Below are 22,517 nucleotides of genomic sequence, written 5' to 3' on the forward strand. Positions count from 1 at the left end.
TCATTAACAAATATAAAAACTCTAAATAAATATATCTATAGTTCCATACAATAGTCTCAAATATTTAAAAAATATGAAAAAAATGATATTATATAAATAGGATAAAAAATTAAAAAAATAAAAAGGAACAGGGACGGGACTGGGACGGGATGACCCCGTCCCATGTCCCGTCCTGATCCCTTTTTTGTCCCGTCCCGTCCCAATAAGACCGGGACCGGAACGGGCCGACCGGGACGGGCCGACCTTAAACACTCCTAGTTAAAAGGAAAATAGAAGCTGCGTGTGTGCATAACTGATGCATCTGGAAATGCATTTTATCTCCGAAAATTTTATTTGAGTAGCACTTTGTCTGTGACTGAATTTTATTTATTTGGGTATGGAACTGCAAAGACAACTTTGTTGTTGCTTTTATATATATTGAAATGAAAAGAAAATTTTTGGCCAAAACAATGAAAAGAAAATAGTTTCTTTTTTAATTATGTATAAAAATTCGTGTAACATCGTCTTATGGGATGAAAATTAATATTTTATGAAGTCTCAAAATGACAAAAACAATAAAATAAAAAATTAGAGTAAAATATAGGAAAAATTACACAGGTCCCACATAAGACAATTAATTCATAAAAAGTCCCTGGAAATTCCAAAATGATCCCTAAGTCCCCACGGACCTGTGTGTAATAAATTAAAATTATGAAATTACCTATTTACCCCTATTAATTTTATTGCAGTAATTTATTTACAACCTCAACAGTGGCTGTTGACAACCCGAGGAGAAGTGATTAACAATCTCGGCAGTACTCCTGACAACTCACTCTGTGGGATACTAGGGGACACTGCCGAGGTTGTTAACTACTTCTCATTGGGTTGTCAACGGCCACTGTTGAGGTTGTAAATAAATTGAGATAAATAGGTAATTTCACAATTACAATTTATTACATACAGGTCTCTGGGGACTTGGGAGTTATTTTGGGATTTTGAGGGACTTTTTGTGAATTAATTGTCTTGTATTGAATTGAGTGTAATTTTCCCTAAAATATAATGACATCTTCTCTAATTTTTATTAATTATATAATGCCAATTCCGCATTATTTTTAATTTTTTTTTTTAAACTTCTACATTACTTTCTTGGATCTCTTTTTGCCCAGAACTTTCCTAGACCTAGATGATACCATGGACCTACACATGCACACACAAAAGGGCAGTGTTGGCCGAAAAAAAATTTTGAGTAAGACTTTTATTACTGTGTAAATGAAGCTGAGGATGCTGCTCTGGTCGGCCATTTACCAATTTGGGTTTTGATTTCTGAACCGAACTTCTATGGGCCTTGATTTGAACTCTGGGCTCATTAGTGGGCTCTTCCAGCCGCATCATGAGTTCCAAAAGACAACGTTGTGTTAGAAGCCAGGGGAGACTATTATGGGCCTGAAGCCCAAGACACGTTATGGGCTCTGAAGCAAATAAGATCGTCTCTGGGTCTTGATTTGAACTCTGTGCTCAATGGTGGGCTCTTCCAGCTAGAATCATGAGTTTGAAACGACAACGTTGAGTCAGACACCAAAGGGAGATCCATTATGGGCCTCTAGCCCACGTTTTAAGCCCAAGGGTATTATGGGCTCTGAACCGAATAAGGTCTTCTCTGGGTCTTGATTTGAACTCTGGGCTCAATGGTGGGCTCCTCCAACTGAGTCATGACTTCGCAACGACGACGTTGAATCAGAAAGGGGGATTATGGGCCTCAAGCTTAAGTTCTGACCTTATGTGAACGGTTAGGATTCCGGTTCCCATCTTCTTGTCAATCTGAGTCGTTAGATCACGTGTCCTCATCCCAAGCAGTCAAGCTGTTCCTTACAAAACCCTAGTTTCAGACCCTGCTCAGTTTCTCTAGCTCGCCGAGAAAGATTAACGCTAATTTGAGCTCCGTAAGTGTCCCCTTTGTTCTTCCTCTCCACAATGTGTTTAGGATTTCTGGTTCTTTCATATTCGATTTGATAGTTTCAAGCTTCCTAAGTTCTTTGTGAAGCGGGTTTGCATTTAAGTTTCTAAATCGTGGTTCTGCTGTTCAATTTGAGTTTTTCTTCTTCTTGTTTTTTTCCCCTTAATGTTTTTATCCTTCATATATTTCGTTGAATCTACTTTTCCTCCTGCTTATATGGCGATGGGATGTTTCAGCTAGGGCAGAGCTGGGTAGAGATCCTTTAGTTTATATAATATGGATGTTCAGATTGATTTATAATGCTATGATAAATGGATTGTTATGATTTTTTTTCCACTTTCTCTTTTGGTTTTAGATATTTCATATTTGAGATTGGAATTTGGTTTTTTTCGGCTGCCCATTGATGCGTTTTTCTTCTTATTTTAGTTTAAGAGAGTAGAACTTCTGCGGAAGCACTACTCGTCATCCAACCTAAAGGATGAAGGTATGTGGATCTCTGAGGTGCTTTATCTCTCCGATAATGACATGGTCTGTAATGTTAGATTCCTTTCAATTTTCCAGTTCAACATTGCCAACCCCACCACTGGGTGCCAGAAGAAGCTTGAAATCGATGATGATGCTAAACTGTAAGTGAAAACATTTTGAAGTGCTTCAGTGCTTTTTATAGAATTATGCTTCTTGTTTAAGTAAAACTAGGCCGTTAATTTCTCCGAGAGTCCTGTGTCCATCTAGTAACTTCTTCATCAGCATGCCAAGATGCCCTAAAGAACGTAGACGGGCGACTTCAAGCCTTTGAGTCATTGACTTTTCAAATGAATGCTACTGTATTTTAAGTGGGACAAAACATTGACAAATTTCATGAGGCATTTCATGTTCGCTATCATGTTCTTACATAATTAGGCATCATAGATGCTTCAGAAACCAAATTTCGTTGCATGTCATCATTTTATTAAAGAACCTAATAGCAAATACATAATTAGATTTGCTCATTGCCCATGCTTCTTAGTGCACTATGCAGTTGTATTGTGAATGACCTTGATGTGTTTCTCTTACATGGTTTAAACATTATTCAATGGCAGCCGAGCATTTTGGGACAAGAGGATATCACAAGAAGTCAGTGGAGATGCACTAGGGGAGGTAAAATTTGCTAACTTCTGTTTGGAATTTTCCTATTTGAAATTGAATACGATGTTTAATTATTTGTTGTTTTGTTAATTATTTGCAGGAGTTTAAGGGCTATGTTTTCAAAATAACTGGAGGCTGTGACAAGCAGGGTTTTCCAATGAAGCAGGGAGTGCTGACTCCTGGACGCGTTCGTCTCTTGCTTCACAGAGGTCAATGCTTTATGTATCATTGGTTTTTTGTTTCCTTTTGTTTTGTGTAACTGCTGACGTGTGGTGTTTCTAGGAACTCCTTGCTTTCGGGGCTATGGCAGAAGGAACGGAGAGAGGAGAAGGAAGTCTGTTCGGGGTTGCATTGTTAGTCCAGACCTCTCTGTTCTTAACCTGGTTATTGTGAAGAAAGGTGAAAGTGATCTTCCAGGATTGACTGACATTGAGAAGCCCAGAATGAGAGGACCGAAAAGGGCTTCAAAGATTAGGAAATTGTTCAATCTCTCCAAGGAGGATGATGTCCGCAAATATGTTAACACGTACCGCAGAACCTTTACAACCAAATCTGGTGAGTCTACTGTGCTTTATTTGATGTCTGATCATGAACAAATTAAATCTTTAGTATGGATATTTTGTGATGATGTTGCTTAATATTTTACAGGCAAGAAGGTGAGCAAAGCTCCCAAAATTCAGAGGTTGGTTACTCCCTTGACTTTGCAAAGGAAGAGGGCAAGGATTGCAGACAAGAAGAAGAGAATAGCCAAGGCCAAGGCAGAGGCTGCTGAATACCAAAAGCTGCTTGCCAGCCGATTGAAGGAACAGCGTGAGCGCCGCAGTGAGAGTTTGGCTAAGAGGAGGTCTAAGCTCTCTGCGGCATCTAAGCCATCAGTTACTGCTTAATCTCTCATGTTCAGTCTTCCATATCGTTCTTGTAGGATAAGTGAGTTATTGAGGCGTCATGTTAGTTTTAGATAGACTTTATCCTTCGAGTTTAGTACTTTTTGCGGAAGTAAGCTATATAATCAACTTCTTTTTGAATTTTGTTGTATTTTTTGCTGCTGGATTTTCGTTGTTGCAAATTTGATACAATTTTTCATGAGTCTGATATTCTGATCCCGTTAGAAGATAGTGGCGTGATTAATAATAGGGATTGAGCTACTTGCGTGACTACAACCGTAGCATCAGGAAACACAATTTTATCAGAGTCTGGCATGGGCATGGCGACTTGAGTAGTGGTCAACACGTTCGGAATGATAATATTCAACAGACCATTAGTCCATTATTGAGCTTGAAGGCCTTATAAGAAATGCTGCCAAAACTCTTATTTTTATTGTCCCCGGCGAAAATAACAATTTAAACAGGGTGAAATGGGATTTTAAAACCTATACATCTGGCGAGCTTATACAAAGAAGGTGATGCCATGGAATACCATGTTTGTTGAGTCATCTGGGTTTGAAGGTGCAACAACGTCTCCGCTTCGCTACTGAGCTGCACACGAGAACTGAGAGAGTATTCTCTGCAGTCCAAAGGCGCGAGTAAAGATTAGAGCTGTTTCAGAGCTCTCATATAGCCTTCGTACGCCCCTGGGGAAGATTCTAGGTAACGATTGATGAAGTAGGTGCCACGGTGAGCATCAATGGCCTTTGGAGTTTGGGGGGGGGGGGTTCCGAGTTCCAACTTACAAGGATCATTAAAGCAATTTGGGTTTTGGTGGCACGTTAGGCCCCAATACGCCCGCAGGTCATGTCACGACTCATGAGCATCATTGAAAGTTTTGAAATTTTTTGGCATTGAACAAGAAATAGATGTTCAGGCCACCCTTCGCAGATATCATTGAACAAGCTAGGACGTTAATGAATGTATACTGGGTATTACTATTAATTTCATGTACAAAAAGGTTAACTAGTATGCTGATTCTTTAGCTGGATTGCCACATAATTGCTCATGTGACTCCCCCCCCCCCCCCATACATCTTCTACCAACAGCGAAGAATAGTTACGGTTAAGGCTGTTAACAAGACGGGAAGGAATTTCCGTCCCGCGTCCCTCTATCCTGTTTTTTTTTCTTTTTTTAAAATACAATTTTAGGTATGAATTTTTTATATTATAATGTGTTTTTTTATTAGGTTTCTAAAGATGAAAATATTATTAAAAAATATTATGTAAAAAACTCAATTATATAATATAAAAAAAGTGTAAAAATAGTACTGTATAAAAAAAATACCGCAAAAAAACAGTGTAATAGTTTTATGAATTATTTTATTGAGAAAAAAAATTTTATTGTGATAACACTGCATCTGCAACTTAAGAGCTGAGAATCACTATAAAAAATAATTATTATTAATAGATAATTAAAAAAACCCAGAAAAGGATGATTCCATCCCGTCCCGAATTTTTTTTTTTGTCCCTTCTTGTTCCATCAAGTTGAACACTCCTATTTACGGTGTGGAAGATGAAAAGAAGACTTCAAATAAATTTACTTCATACACAAAAGCTGAAATTTAAGCTTTTAATCACCTGCTTAAAAACCACGAGCTTCCACTTTTTGCATCTTTGACCAACGTATTACTGTAAGACGGTGGTGAATGAAAAGATGACGAGAGAACATGTAAATTTTTTTTTTTTAAATATGTATCGATTGTATTCCTGAAAGGAAAGTTTCAAAAGCATCATACTGTGACCGAATTCATAAGGGAAAGAAAAGGGTTTCAAAATGCCGTTTACTTTAAGGTAGTTAGCCGACAAAGCTTTCAACTTGTTCAATTTTAATATTTTTGGGGAAAAAAAGGGCAAAGCCTAACGTTCAGCCACAATGAGGCCTGCAAAAACAATGGGGAAGAATGCATGAACAAATTTTTATTGGCGACAAGGAACATAAAACCTAACCCTAACTCAAAAGACAACTTTAGAAATTCAAAGGGCCTGACAAGGACAAACTACACACTGTTTGTGATGCCATGTCTATGTTCACATGTCCCTTATCTTCGTATCTACCAGGATATGTTTGGTGAGAATATATAGATGTTTGTATTATTATCAATATAAAATTTAAGATAATATAATAAGATATAAACATTGCAATTTATTTTTTTAAACTCTGCATAAGGTTTAAATTTAGTTATTATTCAATAACTGTTTGCTAAAATAGATCTCATGCAATTCATGAAGTTTGAAATGACTAGCAATGTATATGATTTTTTTGTAAGAATTCAATTGGGATCTTATGCTTGTCAATTGAAGAGCTCAATTGAAATGAATTCAATTTCTCAAAAATAATACTCCTCTGGTCCTTAATATAAGATTCAATTCTTGAATTGGTTTTGGTCCTAAATATAAGACCTATTTTTCATGTTTATTAATTTTCTCTAAATTACCCCTCTGGATACTCCCTCAACCATAATCAAGTAGAAGAGAGAGAGGGGGTATTAAGAAAGATGATTATGGTCTTTTAGGAAAAATGTGTCACTTTTCTTATAATTAACCAACTTACCTAACTTTCTTAATATAATCAAATTAGTTAAATGGGTCTTATATTAAGGATTGGAGGAGTATGAGCTCAATTGATTTAGTGTGAATTAGGAAAAGTGGTCTGACGTTTGTTGAAAGATATTAGTGTAAGCTTTTAGATAAATTATGAAATAGTGAAAACTAAATGACTAGTGGTGGAGTGAAGAGTGGGATAACAAATATTAGAAAAGGGGAAATGGGAATGTGAAATCCAGTTGTAGGGAGGGCCAAGTGCATGTGCATGTGCAGCAACAAGACCCACAAGATTTGGCTTTTTAATAAGTTTGTGGGGACACCAAATCTTTGTTATTTCTATTCTCTTCATTCAACCTTTTCGGTTTTCAACTCATTTCTGTCTCCCACAGTCAAAGCCCTAACATGAATTCTGCTTGCTCTCGTCTCTCACTGGATTTGCATCTCTTCACCAAAGTAACAGTTAGGCATGTCTACTTCTACTCCCCCGGCCGTAACTACTTTAGAATGTAATTTACATTATTGAGTGAGTTTTATATTTAAAATCAGAGAAATATTTTTTTTTTTTATCTGGAAAGTACCACATCACAACACCCACCAATTGTTCCTTATGAATATTAATAAAATTGTTGCCATGCCTGTAATTTAATCAGGGACGGTTTCAAGATTTTTTTTTGGAAAATAATTTATTTTCTACCCAAGTTTTAATATAATTGAATAAAGCTTAAAATAGTACTATAGAGATAAACACATAAATTTGATTAACATAATGGGTGTGGCATCATGATAATTGCAAATCAGATTGGATAAGGACAACGATACTTAGATATATTCTCAAGGATCTCCAAAATTAAAAAAAAAATCACCGCACAAGAGATTGAGGAAACGTTGAACGTGGAAAGCTATATACATAGAGTGCTAGATAGAAGAAATAAACGGCAATTTCAAATGAAATTCTTGCTATATAGATTCAAAGTTTCCACATAAGAACATCAATTTAAATTGTACTATTGCCCTTATGCTGTACAAGCTCACCCTGTTACTTTTCTCATAGCAAGAGAATCTCAACCTCCCAGCTGTTGAATTCAATATGGTGAATAGTGGGGTTGAGTTTCCCTTAAAAGGTTTCAACTGAACTTGTCCAAAAAAATGGTGAAAAATAAAATCACAGAAGAAAGAAAGACAGAGGAAACGTGATAATAACTTTAGGAAATCAAAACGAAAGGTGATCTATGAGGGATGGCTTTTCTTGGGCGTTTTCTTGGAATCACAACCTCAGCTCTCTCATATGGCTCTGCCTCAGAGATTGATGACTCAGTTTCTGAGTTCTGATTATCATTCAGAGAATGGTCAGAAACTTCTGGTTTTGGAGAATTGATTAATTTTGGCTCCGCTGAAATCACTGAGATCTGGAAATTGCACATGATTCGAATGAAAAAATTGTTCAGATTCAAGAAAAGTAAGCAACACAATTGACCGCACTTGAGAGTATCGCAGTTACCTTGCATGATATGGAACAGAAGCAATTACGCTCATCTTGTAAATGCTTTCCACATTCTTCACAAACACCTCCTGACTTTGATTTGCTCGACGGTTTGGTATCTCGGGATAGGGATTCAGGAGTACTTACATCAACAAATTTCTCTCTCTTTGATGGTTTGGTACTCTTTGATGAAAGCCGAGGATTGAGATGTATGATCTTTTCATTATTTGATATGTAGGTCTGCCGAATCACATCACCATTGTAAGGAAACTATGCTCATCAATCTCAAATTCAAGTGAAAAGCTTGCTATGATCGTGAAAGTTAGTTTGCTGAATAAGACGTACTCAGAGAGAAATGAACATCAGTCAGAAAACTTATTTCATAGATTTCCAAATCAGAAAATTATCGGGCAGAATCTAAGAAGGATAGACACCACGCACGATAAAGTCTAAATTGTGGAAATATAACTTTAAGTATCATCTCATATCTTATAGGAGTGCTTATCTATGTGTGTAGATACAAATACCACGCAGCTCTTTTCAAATGTTCATGCTTCATAGATAGAAATTCGTTTCATAATTAATAGGATAAAAGATTTCTGATGTAAGCTCATTTTGGCAAATTTAGCTCATTGAATTCAACAAATTAACATACCATTGATGTTTAGGAATGCTGGAGAAGAGATACATTTATCTCTTAACATTAGTCTCACCCAACCCATAGATACATTTATACCCGATTCTACAACTAATTGGAGAATAATTTAATTCTACAACTAATTGGAGAATAATTTAAGTTAAGCAAGTACAAAATCAATTTCTTTCTAATAATGAATTAAAAGCTATCTTGTGTTAAAACAGGAGAAAACCTGAATTCTTGAGGAGTCAAAATACTTCTGCAACTCTGAATGGCGAACAACATCTTGGTAAACGTATTTGTATATCTGAATCCTTCTATGGAGGGTATGAGCTCCCTTGCAATGCCTGCACAAGCTAAGTTCACAATCTATACAGAAAACATTCTTCTCATTATACCTAAGGTGTTGATGATCATCACAATGGCCAAAAGTGCTATGCAAGAGAGTTCTAAGCCATTCTGTGCTCTTCTTTTCCTCAGGTAATAGAGTGTGTCTCACCTGCAAAATTCAACAATTTTCCCCAGAAGGAATTAAAAGAATCCAAGGCAAAATACAGTTCAAGAATCAAAGGGGAAAATTCCAATAGCAAGCCTTCTCCTTCGTCAAATCACCAGATGGCTGATTTGTTTACACACAATAACCCAGTTTAATTAAACCATAATCAAGATAGCCAGTAAACTCAGTTTGGAAAATTCATATTCCCCTTGACTGACACCGAGTAGATGACAGAAAAATCACTCCAATGCACAATACAGTTCAAAAATGAAAAACAAAAATTTTAACAAGAAGTCATCTTCCTCGTCAAATCAGCAGCAGATGAATTTGAGTACACTCTATCTCAGTTCAAACCTTATTCAAGACAACCTATAAACTCAATCTTCACAATTCATATTCCTCTTGACAGAAACCAAATTGGAGACAGAAAATCACTCCAAGAAGTGTAATTGATTAGTGTTAATATCATATTCAAGAATCATAAGCGCAGTCCAGCCAGAAAGCTCAAAACATGGAAATGAAGTCAAATAAATAGAATTAAATTAAAAAAAATGCAAAACCGATGAAGCCCATCAATCAAAGAAGAAAGAATTCTTTTCGTGTTCTTACCATCTCTGGAGCACGATTTTGATTTCAGAGAACTAATAGAGGCGGCGGGTGGTTGATGAAGAAGCACAAAACCGAGAAGGCTCTAGTGTGCAGTGAGAAGTTCAAAGGCAAGAAAAAAGCGAGGCATATAGAAAGAAATATGGGGTTAGATTGATAGCATTATAAAGAGAAATGCAATAATTAGAGAACCCGGGAAAAAAAAAAAAAAAAGGAAAGAAAGGAAAAAAATTGAAAATGGAAACAAAGCCCTTTACAGAGCAGCGTTGCTGTATGCGTTTTGTCAGCAGAGGGGTGGCCTACCATCGGCGGGAAGAGCGAAGAGGTCAGGGCCGTTGGATTGGACCGCCATCGTACGGTGTCGCTGTTTCAGAATCCTTGGGGCCAATGTACTGAATATATCGTGGGACCCACGGCAGGAAAATGAGACCTGAAACGCGGCGTTATCACAAACGTACCCGAGGCCCGACTCCCAGTTCCCGCCAATTTGACCGAGAATTTCGGAGTTGCTATTCTTTTTTTAATTATTATTATTATTATTCTTTTTCGCTTTGCCACCGTTTTCTTTTTTGGAAATTATTCACAGTGATTTACGGACACTAATCAATTCACGAATCGTAAATATTATTTATTGCCAGTTGCTTTTAGCATATGTTATCTATTATTTAATTATTATCGTGAAATACTCATATATATAAATAATACAAGGTGAAAACAGACTATTTGTCTATATGATATCAATATCTAGATTCTGTCAAATATTCTTCACATAAATATTGTAGGAAAAATCTCCAAAAAAAAGTACTATTATAAATCAGTTTTATTTACTACACTTTAATAATATTTGATTATACTTAAAAAGTAAATAATAACATATTTTTTAAGAAATTCATAATTTGAGATTTTGAAATTCAAGATATACTTTTTCAGGGTTTTTCAATATTGTTTATTTGTTGATACACAGAAATATGCTATATCCAAAAAAAATATTTGTGAACCAAATACTTCTCATAAAAATTCCATATATTATATATAGATGAATATAAATTTTTGAAAATATGAAATTACAAAGTTGTTTCTTTCATTAATTGTGGATTTATTTGGAATAGCGTTGAAAAGTATTTATAACCACGTTTTAAGTAAGTCGAAACAAACTTTTCTACCATACAGCATGTTTATGTTGTATTTTACAAATTACGTTTGAAAAACTACTTACAAGCTATTTCAAAATAGTCTCATAGTGTACTAATTTGATTAGTTTTTTTATTTCTTCTTATGACATGCAATCAATTGTTATTTGTTCCCATGTTGATTAATATGATAATTATGAAAATGCTTGAAGTAGCCTGAGAATTAATTTGAAAGCAAACAAATCAGTGAAATGGTAAAAACCCTTTTTAACCTTCGTATTTAATAATAAATTATTTCAACTTTAAATGCGGTGTTTCTTTCCTTCAATGTATCATTCATTCGGATACAATTTTTTCCCATGTCGGTTTATCATGTGTGTTTAAATCTAAAACTAACTGATAAAATAATTTCTATATTCAAATTACAGTAATCTTGAGTTTACTGATATATGTGTGTGTGTAAATAAAATAACTCGGTGGTGTTGGAGATCCTTAAATTTTTATATATAAAAAAAGACTTGTTCTAGCAAGAAAATGATGAATTAATTAGAATGTATTATATAAGAATAACTTTTCTTTATAGGCTATTAAAAAGGTTATTTATAACTAGCAATGCATAAAGACATATTTTGTAAGATAATGCAGATGGGTGGAGTTGGGAATTCATCTTAAGTATAGTTTCTCTTGAGATTATGTGGATTATTCTAATAATGTAATTTTTTATATCTTGATATTGTTTAGTTGCGGGGATTTCAAGTATGGATCGGTGAAGTAAGAAATTGTGGACTTCAATGTTGAAAGAGTTTGGAATGAATTAATGAGCTAACGCAAGGCATTTAGAATTGTACGTGTCACGTGTATTAATTTTTATTTTCAAAGTATCATGAAAAACTTGACATGTCTTTTTCCTCTTGTCCTTGACCCCCAACTACCATCTAGATTTTGAATAAATTCAATTAAACAACCATGAGTTATGGCCTTAATCACCATAGGGACAAAACTAAAAAATACTCCTCCAGCTCATTAATATGAGACTCAATTATTAAGTTAGTTTTTATCCTAAATATAAAATCCACTTCTCATATTTATCAATTTTCTCTGAATTACCCCTATGAATACTCTCTCAACTATAATCAAGTAGAAGAAGGAGATGAGGTATTAAGAAAGATAATTATGGTATTTTATAAAAAACACGTTACATTTCTTATAATTAACTAACTTACTTAACTTTCTTAATCTAATCAAATTAGCTAAATGGGTCTTATATTAAAAACAGGAGGAGTATATATTTTAAAATTATAAAATGTCTCGCATTTTGATTTTTAAACTAACAACAGCACATAGAAAATGTGCAACATTCGTGATTGAAAAATATATATATACTCCTCCGATCCTTAATATAAAATCTATTTAACTAATTTGATTAGATCAAGAAAGTTAGGTAGGTTATTTAATTATAAGAAATATGACATATTTTTCTTAAAACACCATAATCATCTTCCTTAATATTCTCTCTTCATCTTCTGCTTGATTATAGCTAAAGGAGTATCCATAGAGGTAATTTAGAAAAAAATCGATAAATATGAAAAATAGGTCTCATGTTTAAGACCAAAATCAACTCAATAATTAAATCATATACTAAGGACCGGAAGAGTATTTAGACTAGCTAGAGATGTCTACGTAGCAAGAAAACTATGTGGCATTTTTGTTTTTTGAGGTTCAAATATATAAATCGATCCAAGGCCAAAAAAAATATACTCTTCCGATCCTAAATATAATATCCTTATACACACTAATATAAGAGTCTTATATTTAGTATCGGAGGAATATAAATCAATCTTAATTTGGGTATTATTCTTGCGATCCCTGCTCCCAAGCATGTTTTCGGGTAATATGGTTTCTATTTCACTGAGGAGTAATATTTATGGAGAAAGAATCTGCGTAAATGTAAATTGATTCAAGTTCAACCTCACCGATTTCACTCACATTTCATAATATTCCTGGGATTATACTACCTCCACGTAGATAATTAATTTAATAATACTATAAAAATTAGTTAAATTAGTTCTTTGTAATAAATTAATATTATTTTATGTAAAATATTCTTATCAATTACTCATAAAAACTCCTTAACATGTATAATAACTGTATAAATTATTTCAGGTAAAATAAATTAATATTGGAAATAAAATAGATTGGAGTTTTATATTTAAAACTAAATTGAACTTAGAACTAATTCTTATATTAAAAACAAAAGGCAGCATCTTAGATTGAACCCTAAATAACAATATAAATGGAAAATATTTTATTTTGTGTTTAATAAATAAAAATTAGAAGTATGTATTTTGTTCTTTAATTAATTTTACATAATGTTTTATTTTAGTTTTTTTACTTCAAAAAATATATTTTAATCATTTAATTTTAAAATTATTATTTTTTTGGGACAAAAAATTCATTATTCTCAGAAGGTATTTTTTGTAATAATCAAAGTTGTTTTCAAAACTAGATACGTCAACATTTGATAACATTTTATTAACATTTAAAATTTCAATATCATTTTTTGTTAATAATATTAAGATTAAAAGATTAAAAATATTTTTTTAAAAATTAAAAAATCAAATTAAGATCTTATATAACATTAAAGGACAAAAAATTTTAGTCAAAATCGGGAAAAAAACAGTTTGACGAGAAAAAAGAAACTTTTTTTTATTTTGTTTATTGAGAAGAAAAGGAAACTTTAAGGAAAAATAATAAAAAAAGACAGCCAAAATAGAAAAATTGTAAATGGGAACTCATGATAATATTAATATGGTTTTTGATAATAAATTTTATAAAAAGATCCCTATATGTAATTTTTTAATTTTTTACTTTTTTAATTTTTTTTTATTTTCCCAAACTTTAACAGGAGGAATGGCCAATTGGAATAGTATAACACGGCGCGAACTCTCGGTGGCATAACTGCATTCCTATGCCGTTGTTCTCAAATTACCGAACTGCCCTCGTCATTTCATGCACATCAAAACTACCATCTCCACAATCTTCATCAACGTTTCCATTTTCTCTCCGTGCTTTCTTGCCCGCCATTGTCGCCTCTGGCTTTGTCAAACATTGTATGATCTCAAAATGACTGTAAGTTTTCGCTTTTCCATGTTCTTTTGCTTAGATCTGCAGAGTTCGTCATACATTCTTCTCACTGTTTTGGTGATAGTTCCTATGAATTTCTAAGTATCACTATCCATTGTCCTATGAAGTTTGTGTTCGTTTTACGATTCCATATGGATTTTCCGGATATGTTTTTCTTCGTTGTTTATTGATTGTTTTTAAGCTCTGCTTGGACTCTCAGATTCTACTTCCAGTACTAGATAATTTTTTGCCGGATGAGAATTTCCATCGCAGTTCTTTCATAATTTGCCTTCCTTGTTAACCATAGGCAGTGATACATAAACCCATATGATTTTGCAGCTCAAATTTTCAATAGATCTTCTTGAGTCGTCCATGTTGCAATAGGGGCAGTATAGTTTACAGTTAGTGGCAAAATACAATTGGAATTGGTAAAAACATAATGCTTAAGGAAGATCTTCAGATAAATTTATCATGGAAGGCTTTTTTTTCCCCCTTTCCTCTTTTTAACAATTTTCAGTTCTAGAAGAATAAAGCAATCTATATCTCCTTTGTTTTGATTCGCTGTTGGCCTTAAGGGGAGCCATTAATCACCTTATGGACAACCTAGCCAGTCAATGCGCTAAACGTGCAGTGCAAATGCCTCCACGCCCACCCACAAAACCTATAGATGTGGGGCTTGACGCAATCACTGCAAAGAAATAAAGTTGCATTGTAATTAATAGTTATATCTTTAATGATACCAGAGTGAGGTCATAAGTGTTAGTTTTCTGGGTCTCCCTTGTGTGTATGTTGGGGGTGAATAGTGGCCTTTGAGGGGCCAGCAATCACCAATTCGTCAGTGCAGCAGGCATGCACTATGCAGCCTCTTATGCCTTCTCATAGCTCGCATTGATGTAGGGTTTTGTACCGTCATTATAACGAAATAAAGATGCGTTATGACTAATATCTTTTGATACAACGTAAGTGCTTAATTCTAACATTTCCAATCTAAGCCTAAAAGCTTATATTTCTTATCTGGTTATTGGTATGCGCCTATGCGGGGTTACAGAGCTGGCTTCTTTTAGTCGCTGACTCGTTTCACTGCGAATACACCGGAATTTTATGGTTGAAAATAGACAAAGAAAATTCTTTGCAAGCTGATCTGCTTAACTAATCGGCCCCTAAATGATATTTACGCACTTATGAAGGAGGAACCTGGTAGATATTGTTTTAAATCTTGAATCAATGCGGTGGTATTGCTATATGTAATGATCCTATGCCAAACTGATTATTGACATGTTGATTTATGCTAAACAAGAAACGTAATGATTTATTAATGAACAAGTTGATGTGATAATCTAGAAATACCTGATTTAGCATTTCATATGCAGGCCTGTGTGGAGCATACCGATCAACAAGCATCTAACTGGACGATCCATGTTTCAGATGTGAGTAAAAAATTTGTTCACATTATGATGATAGAATCCATGATCACGGATCAATATCATGTTTTCTGTATAGACTCCTATGCATAATATAAACTTGCATGACATTATAAAACATGCCGTATTAGAATGAGCATTTGAAAACTAGTGAGTATATATGCCACACTTACGAGATAATCTAACTGCATCTTTGCTCAGTGGACCCAAAATGGCACGAACAGGTCTATTTTCATTTGCATTTTGATTCATATTTTATCTGCTGGTTTCGGTTATAACCTTGGTTACTTTTCGATTATGTCAAAGATCATCCTAAAAAACAATTCTATGTGCCTTATGTTGTGTATTTAAATTAATGCCAAATTGTTTAAGAGTTTATCTGATTTCGGTTATTCCTTGGCAAAGCATCAAGTTGATTCCTCTTTTATCTCTGACAGGTAAGAACAGTCAAGGTTAGTAACATATCACTGGCAACTTCTGTGAAGGATATAAGAGATTTCTTTTCATTTTCGGGCGACATTCAATATATTGAGATGATAAGGTCAGTTCGGTTGCATTTTTATGTTTTTGTTATAGGCGAAAGGTCATCCTCAATATCTTTGATGGTAATTCCATAGGGAAAGTGAGATCACTCAAGTTTCATATGTTACCTTTAAGGAATCAAAGGGAGCAGACACAGCAGTACTGTTGACGGTACATTCTTATGCATACAAGTGTTATATTAAAAACTAGATGCGTTCATACCAATGTACATAATTTTCCTTTAGCCCATGCCTTCCAGAAATCATAGAGACTTGACTATTTTTTTATACAGGGAGCCAACATAGGTGATCACTGTGTCAACATCACACCCGTTGAGAACTACCTGCTGCCTCCTGAAGCCCTTCCTTCAGGACCAGTAAGTACCAGATCATTAATCTAAATTTCGTTATGCATCTTATATGCAATTGCTTCTCTACTGTTGTAGCATTTTAGGCTGCTCAAAAGAGAATGATAAGCAACACTTTACAAGATTTACTTTTTGCTGATGAATACAGAAACTTGCTTGCTACTTCATGTAGTTGATGAACCAAGACTGCGGTGTTCGGTGTCTATGTCATGATGTTAATAAGATGAAAGTTTTCGGCACTTTTTTTTCCTTTGCATTTTCCTCCAAGATGATGGCATAAAATCTGCTTGAACTTGAGATTATATAAATGGCCCGTCCATAAAAAGATTGCTGCATTGAGCTAGATAACAAAATAAATGGCTATGCGATGGATGTGGTACTCATCAGCATTCGTTTGCTGAGTATATTCAATTTTTTTTTTCTTTTTGTGATTGGCGAGAAGAAATCTTCAGATCTTTAATTGGATCTATATGGATGGAGAAGTTAACTAGAGGATATTTACTTTTTTCTTCACTTCATGCCCCTTTTCCAAAGTTATGAGTTTAACCTCCCATTATTCTAGTTCTAGATATCGGACAGAGCTTCTAATGAACACTGTTTCTTGCAGGAGAAAAAGCCAACTCCTGCGGCAGTTAAGAAGGCAGAAGATGTGGTAAGTACCATGCTCGCGAAGGGTTTCATTCTAGGAAAGGATGCAATCAACAGGGCAAAATCCTTTGATGAACGTCATCGTTTGACGTCAAATGCTTCCGCCACGGTAGCTTCCATTGATCATAAAATGGGTTTAAGTGATAAACTAAGCATTGGAACAGCCATACTGAATGAGATAGTCAAAGAGATGAATGACAAACTTCTAGTCACCGAAATGACCAAGTCTGCTCTCGCTGCTGCTGAGCAGAAAATGAGTAGCGCTCGATCCGCTATCATGAGCAATCCTTACTTGTTAACCGGTGCTTCATGGCTGTCAAGTGCCTATACCATAGTTGCTAATGCAGTTGGAAATGTCAGCATGATGACCAAGGAGAAGGTTGAACAGGCTGAGATGGAAAAAGAGATCATTTTCAAGGAAAATGCAGGGTTCCTTGATAAGTTTGGGAGGATGCACTTTGATGGAACTTCAGCTGCGGGCCTTCCTTTGTTTTCTGTCCATTCAGGCAATGTCCATATGTGATTGCAACTCACTCACAATGATCCCTCACGGAACATATCCTTGTCACCAATGCGGTTAGATTGATTATTAATCTTTATTAGTTACAGCCAAAGTTGATGCGACTTTGTTGAGCCGACGAATCTGTCAATGTTGAATCTAATAATGATGTAAAATTGTCTGACAGACTTAATCAATTCTTAAGTATACATCAGCAATTTACGGAAAAGATTCATTATTATTTGTCGACATTTTATTGAATTTTATTTATTTTAGGGTTAATATAATTTTTAATAGTGATTGAAATTTATTTAAGTCCATTTTAGTTTTAGTTCTTCGAGTTTCAAACATGTGATTTTAATTTTTGAAATTTAATCCGTCTTAAAATGTTCTCTAGAAATATAATGATGTTAAAATCTATATAAATAGAAATGAGTTCTCAAAACATGACACAATGGAAAATTTATCAAGCAAATATGAGGGGGAAAAAAAGAGCTAAACAATGATGTTTTGGGGACTTGTTCTTTGATTTTTTTTTCCCTTCTATTATCCACACAAGATTCAGTTAGATATCATCTAATGAGTTCACATTACCACCTTAATACCATTTATGACAATTTAACAGATTTTAACACCATTACACTTTTAAAGACTAACATTTGATTGACTTTTAAAGATTAAAACTATAAGTTTAAAATTTGAAAGAGCAAAACCAAAATAAGTTGACCAAAAATTATATTAAATCTTTATTTCATCAAAACCCTTTTCAGCCAAGTTTGATAGCAGACATTTTAAACATTAACGTGCTGTTTGACAAAGACAAATTCATAATGCAAGAACTAAATTTTGTATTACCCTCAAGTTTGTTTTGGTCAGGCCAAGAACTAGTTGTTTTTATAGGGCATTAACATTTTCAGAAGAATCTTGTACCTATTGCTAAGTTTTTACAGGATCACTGAAAATCATTTCATCGAAGTGAACACAAGAACCCCCCAGCTGATACTTTAAGGGGATTGACAAACTCAGAATTTGAGCACATCAAAGGAATCTTTTGAATAAAAAATAAATACGCAAGGAAAAGATAAATCAGATATGACTCGATTCTTCCTACAAATCTAATGACAAGCGGCTATAGTTTTCTACTTTTTATTCATTTGTTTGTTTATTATTTCATATTTCTGAAACAATCATATCAAGAACGTTGATGTCAGGCAGCTTTTTTTATTTAAAAATAATTTATAATATAATATCCATAATTTTTATAATTATTGATTCGCTTCCGTATTAAAAAGTTACTAACAATTTTTTTTTTGGAATAATCATTGTCATCGCCGGCAGAAAAAAATATCATCATCGTCGTCGACATAATATGAATATGCCCTGAAAAGAGTGGGAAGGTTTATATAATTTTAACAGATTTGAACGGTAAGTTTTGTATCTTGCTCTAATTATGACTAGCATTGTACCGATGACGCAGGAAGATGTTCTTATAAATCATGTCTAAAATATTGTCTTGATATTTAAAAGCTGTGATATAATAATTAATATGAAATATGAAAAATGATTCTAACAATAATTCAGGTATTAATTGTTGAAAATCAATAAAATAAAATGCTGCCAAGTCCGAATTACTGAGTAGATGGCGAAATAGGATGCTTACTGAGTTGGCTTTCACCTGGTAATCTGCGGTCTTGTCAGGGAGACTGGAAGGTGAGGCCGTGCAAACATAAAAGGATCGGTGAGGCTCTTGATCCCAACATCTAAAGGGAGATCGGTGAGGCTATCAAACCTTCACTTGCCGATGCCTCGGTGATGTCAGATTGACGCTCGGCTCTTTTGGTAATTCTCCTTTGTCGTTTGCATACTTCGATTCTTCCCCTCCTTTACAGAAACGCGCGCCCGCGCGCTCTCTTGGGCTCTTTTCATTTCACGTGTTCTGAAACTTTGATCGTTTGATATTCGAAATGGCTATCGGTCTTTGACATGCAGATTCTAATTGAGCTATGGTTGAACTTGAACATTTGAAAGTTTAAGCTTGGACTGATGCTCGGAATAAGTTAATCTGTTCTTTATTGGGTCATGTGCGCTTGAATCTAATTTGATTTTATGTTGGTTTCAGCGTTAGAAATCTCTTTGACGTTTGCACAGTGCACATATTTTGTTTTCTGGTGAGTATGGGAGAACTTGCGTTGCGGGTGAAGGTTCAGACTGCTTCTTCTTGTTTTTTTTTTTTTTTTTGGGTTCTTTGTTTGCACTGGTTAGTGATAACGAAGGAGGAAAAGAAATCGGGGCAACAATAAAGGTTCCATGGAAACGTAAAACCAATTCTTATAGTAGTGCGAAGGAAAAAGCTAACTGTGCTTCCTTTCGCTATTGTGCGTTGTAGTTTTTCAACGAATCTCAGGGTTTGAGCGACGGAAGTCTTTTTCTCTAACTTCAATGTAGCATTCCGCTTCTAAGTTGCTTATCCTTGCTTATGTTACCTTTGTGCCTTTGTCCTTGCTATCACTCTGCATGTTCTCTCCATCGACATTAACCTCAAAATTCATAAGCAGCTGTAGTTAGTGATGAAGGACCAGGAAGGTGTCCACCTTATCCTTTCTTCCTATCTGTATGAGACAAAACAACCTGAACTGCATCACTTGATTACCCTAAGGCGTTATTTTTCCCCCATCGCTTTTGTGAACGTAGGTTATTGCATCACTACGCTGAAGCTTTTTTCATAATTTTTGTCATTTATGTTGCTGTTGCCCATGATTCAGTCAAACACATAATTTATAGTCAATCATAGTCTCGTGAATAATTCATGGCCCGAATTAATTAGGCTTTTAGCATGAGTTGTCATGTCTTTGAACCCTCTCTTTTTAGTCTGTGTTTTTATGGTGCCTGGACTTGTGCCTCTTTTATACGTATATGTCTTGTGACTCTGAATTGTTTGTTGTTTAGGTGTTCTTTCTCTATCTTACGTCATTAGATATTGGAAAGGACAATGGGTTTATCATCTGCTGCTGTTTCCAAGGAAGCCATACAATTATGCGTATTTGATTTGAGGAGAGGACAGCATGAAGGGCAAGAGCTGGATAAGATTTTGTTTTTCTTCCCAGCTGATTTGCCCTTCTCTAAACAACTTTCTGTTATTGGGCTTAGTGAAGGACTGATTACATTTACAAGGTAAGCTTCACTGTTATCATGTATGTGACTTGAAAGAGAAGTTGTCTAGGATCTAATATCTGCATAAAAACTTGATATTATTGTGGGATGGTGATATATCCGTAGGACTTTTGGTTCTTATATTTGTTTTTAAAGCTTCAATTTGGGGCTTATCTGTAATAACCTATTCTACCAGTTCAACCAGGTTTTCGTGGTCCTATAAACATTCCATCTTGGATATTTATGATTAAGTTCTTACTGGTTTTTGAGAAGCTTATACCCTGAGTTTGCAGGATTTTCTCTCCAGAGGCTGCATGTGAAGTCATTGAAGCAGAAAGGCATTCTCATGTCTTTTACGAGGCAGAACCAGATATATGGATGGTGATGGTATGTAATTTATTTTTCTCTAAATTTCCGGAGCTCATAGATCTATTTAATGAATGATTAGATCTAAATTTTATTGCGAACTTGTAAGACATTGTTATCATTATGGAATTTTTTTAATGATTCAAACATTATGTGTGATGTTCTTCTAAAGTACTGATGCCATCCTTATCTTGTCTCCTTTTCTTATTTGGAAGTTAAATTATCAGCTCATCTACTTTCTTGCAGTCATGTCATGTGGTCGTTTTTGTGTAATAAAGGCTAAGCCCTTTCAGCAATTTGTCTTTCAAATTTCAAAACAATATGCCGTATGGGGTGTGTTGTGGTTTTTTATCTGGTAGAGGGCATTTGTTGGGGTGGAAATTGATTTTTTTTTTTTTTTACTTATTCTGTATCTCTTTGATTTATGCTAATTTGTTCATAATAGTTTCATATGATAGCGGTGCATTTTAGATGAGACTGAATAATGATGGGTGATTGATTGCTGCAAAACATCTCCTATTCATAGATCTGCGCCTGCCTTTTAGATGAGACTGAATAATGATGGGTGACTGAATAATGATGGATGTCAGGATTTGCTTGTACGTGTGGGTTTGGTTTGAGCTCATGCAATATGCTTTTCAACAATTAATTAACATCCTCCTTGAGCTAAATGAATATGCAGTTTTTGAACATTTCTTAGTGAATACTTCATTGATCATATTTGTAATGAATATATTACTAGATCAAATTTAGTTTGTTGAATATATAACATGAGTGAACTTGCCTTTAATTTTAAGTTGTTACCTTATAGGTGGTTGAGAAAAATAATGATGCAGAAACTACATGGCGGGATGATGCATTGAGAAAGGTTCTCAAGGAAATACACTCGCTTTTTGTTATGTTTCATGGAACTGTAAGGGCTATGATTGAGAAAGAACCTAGTGGAGGACTTGTCAGACGTCATTTGTATTCTTTTATCATGGATTATTTGAGGGGTAAGTCTTCATGATAGAAAAAACCTATGAAATCTTGATTTCCTGTTTGTGTTATGATTGAAGATGTTCATTGTAAGCCATAATTGTCAGCGTGTAAAAAGCGGTCTCCATGGGATAGTTGCTGCTGTGGTAATGGTGAAGTTGCTGTATCAAATGGTTTCTTTGGATCTATGCTGCCTGAGTGATGCCGAAGTAGCTCTATCTCTTACCTTAATTATGAATTTTCTCTTTGAGGCAGATTTTCTTGTGGGGAAAAAGCTTCTTTTACCATCATTTCGTGATTGTTTGAAGGAACGTGGGACTGTGCAGATGTTGACAATAGGTCGGGAGGCTGCTATTGAGGTTCAGGTTAGATGTAGTTTGAGCTATTGTCATATACACGAGATTTGAAACTACTGCAGTTATTCTGAATCTAGGATGCTAAGCCTCCTGGATTATTAACTACTTAGAATTCTTTCACAAAATCTTCCTGTTCCCGCTGTAGTGGTGATTTCATTGCTTGCAGCAATCAGCAGTTGGTCCCCATCTCACTTTTTCTCCTCTTATTTCT

General features: G+C 34.7%; 4 protein-coding genes across 9 annotated transcripts; 3 read left to right on the forward strand and 1 right to left on the reverse strand.

Moving 5' to 3' along the window:
- The first annotated feature begins 1,883 nt into the window (after positions 1–1,883).
- Positions 1,884–4,189, forward strand: LOC114743204 (40S ribosomal protein S6-like). The gene is made up of 7 exons (XM_028931399.1): positions 1,884–1,919; positions 2,360–2,417; positions 2,495–2,559; positions 3,013–3,070; positions 3,159–3,267; positions 3,341–3,613; positions 3,707–4,189. The coding sequence occupies exons 2-7, from the start codon at positions 2,412–2,414 to the stop codon at positions 3,943–3,945; spliced, it is 750 nt and encodes a 249-aa protein (XP_028787232.1). The 5' UTR covers positions 1,884–1,919; positions 2,360–2,411; the 3' UTR covers positions 3,946–4,189.
- Positions 4,190–7,466: 3,277 nt separating this feature from the next.
- LOC114743205 (uncharacterized) lies at positions 7,467–9,890 on the reverse strand. Its single transcript, XM_028931401.1, has 4 exons — positions 9,750–9,890; positions 8,877–9,143; positions 8,026–8,247; positions 7,467–7,933 (listed from the first exon to the last, which is right to left on the reverse strand). The coding sequence occupies exons 1-4, from the start codon at positions 9,750–9,752 to the stop codon at positions 7,730–7,732; spliced, it is 696 nt and encodes a 231-aa protein (XP_028787234.1). The 5' UTR covers positions 9,753–9,890; the 3' UTR covers positions 7,467–7,729.
- Positions 9,891–11,240: 1,350 nt separating this feature from the next.
- On the forward strand, positions 11,241–22,494 carry LOC114743201 (vacuolar fusion protein CCZ1 homolog B-like). 6 transcript variants are annotated; one of them, XM_028931392.1, is made up of 7 exons: positions 11,241–11,252; positions 19,200–19,295; positions 20,403–20,627; positions 20,900–20,993; positions 21,784–21,967; positions 22,058–22,102; positions 22,206–22,493. In XM_028931392.1, exons 3-7 carry the CDS (start codon positions 20,446–20,448, stop codon positions 22,355–22,357), a joined length of 657 nt encoding a protein of 218 aa, XP_028787225.1. In that variant the 5' UTR covers positions 11,241–11,252; positions 19,200–19,295; positions 20,403–20,445; the 3' UTR covers positions 22,358–22,493. The 6 variants fall into 6 exon arrangements, with proteins under 6 accessions (XP_028787225.1, XP_028787228.1, XP_028787226.1 ...); XM_028931395.1 differs by lacking the exon at positions 11,241–11,252 and adding an exon at positions 19,576–19,624 and having other exon boundaries at positions 19,104–19,295; positions 20,431–20,627; positions 22,206–22,494; XM_028931393.1 differs by lacking the exon at positions 11,241–11,252 and adding an exon at positions 19,576–19,624 and having other exon boundaries at positions 19,105–19,295.
- On the forward strand, positions 14,000–17,712 carry LOC114743207 (binding partner of ACD11 1-like). The gene is made up of 6 exons (XM_028931402.1): positions 14,000–14,005; positions 15,370–15,426; positions 15,858–15,961; positions 16,038–16,113; positions 16,235–16,318; positions 16,917–17,712. The coding sequence occupies exons 1-6, from the start codon at positions 14,000–14,002 to the stop codon at positions 17,478–17,480; spliced, it is 891 nt and encodes a 296-aa protein (XP_028787235.1). The 3' UTR covers positions 17,481–17,712.
- Positions 22,495–22,517: the final 23 nt, after the last annotated feature.

This window comes from Neltuma alba, unplaced genomic scaffold (assembly GCF_004799145.2).
Source record: "Neltuma alba isolate B1F8T4 unplaced genomic scaffold, ASM479914v2 tig00003980_pilon, whole genome shotgun sequence".
In the NCBI taxonomy this organism is placed as follows: domain Eukaryota; kingdom Viridiplantae; phylum Streptophyta; class Magnoliopsida; order Fabales; family Fabaceae; genus Neltuma; species Neltuma alba.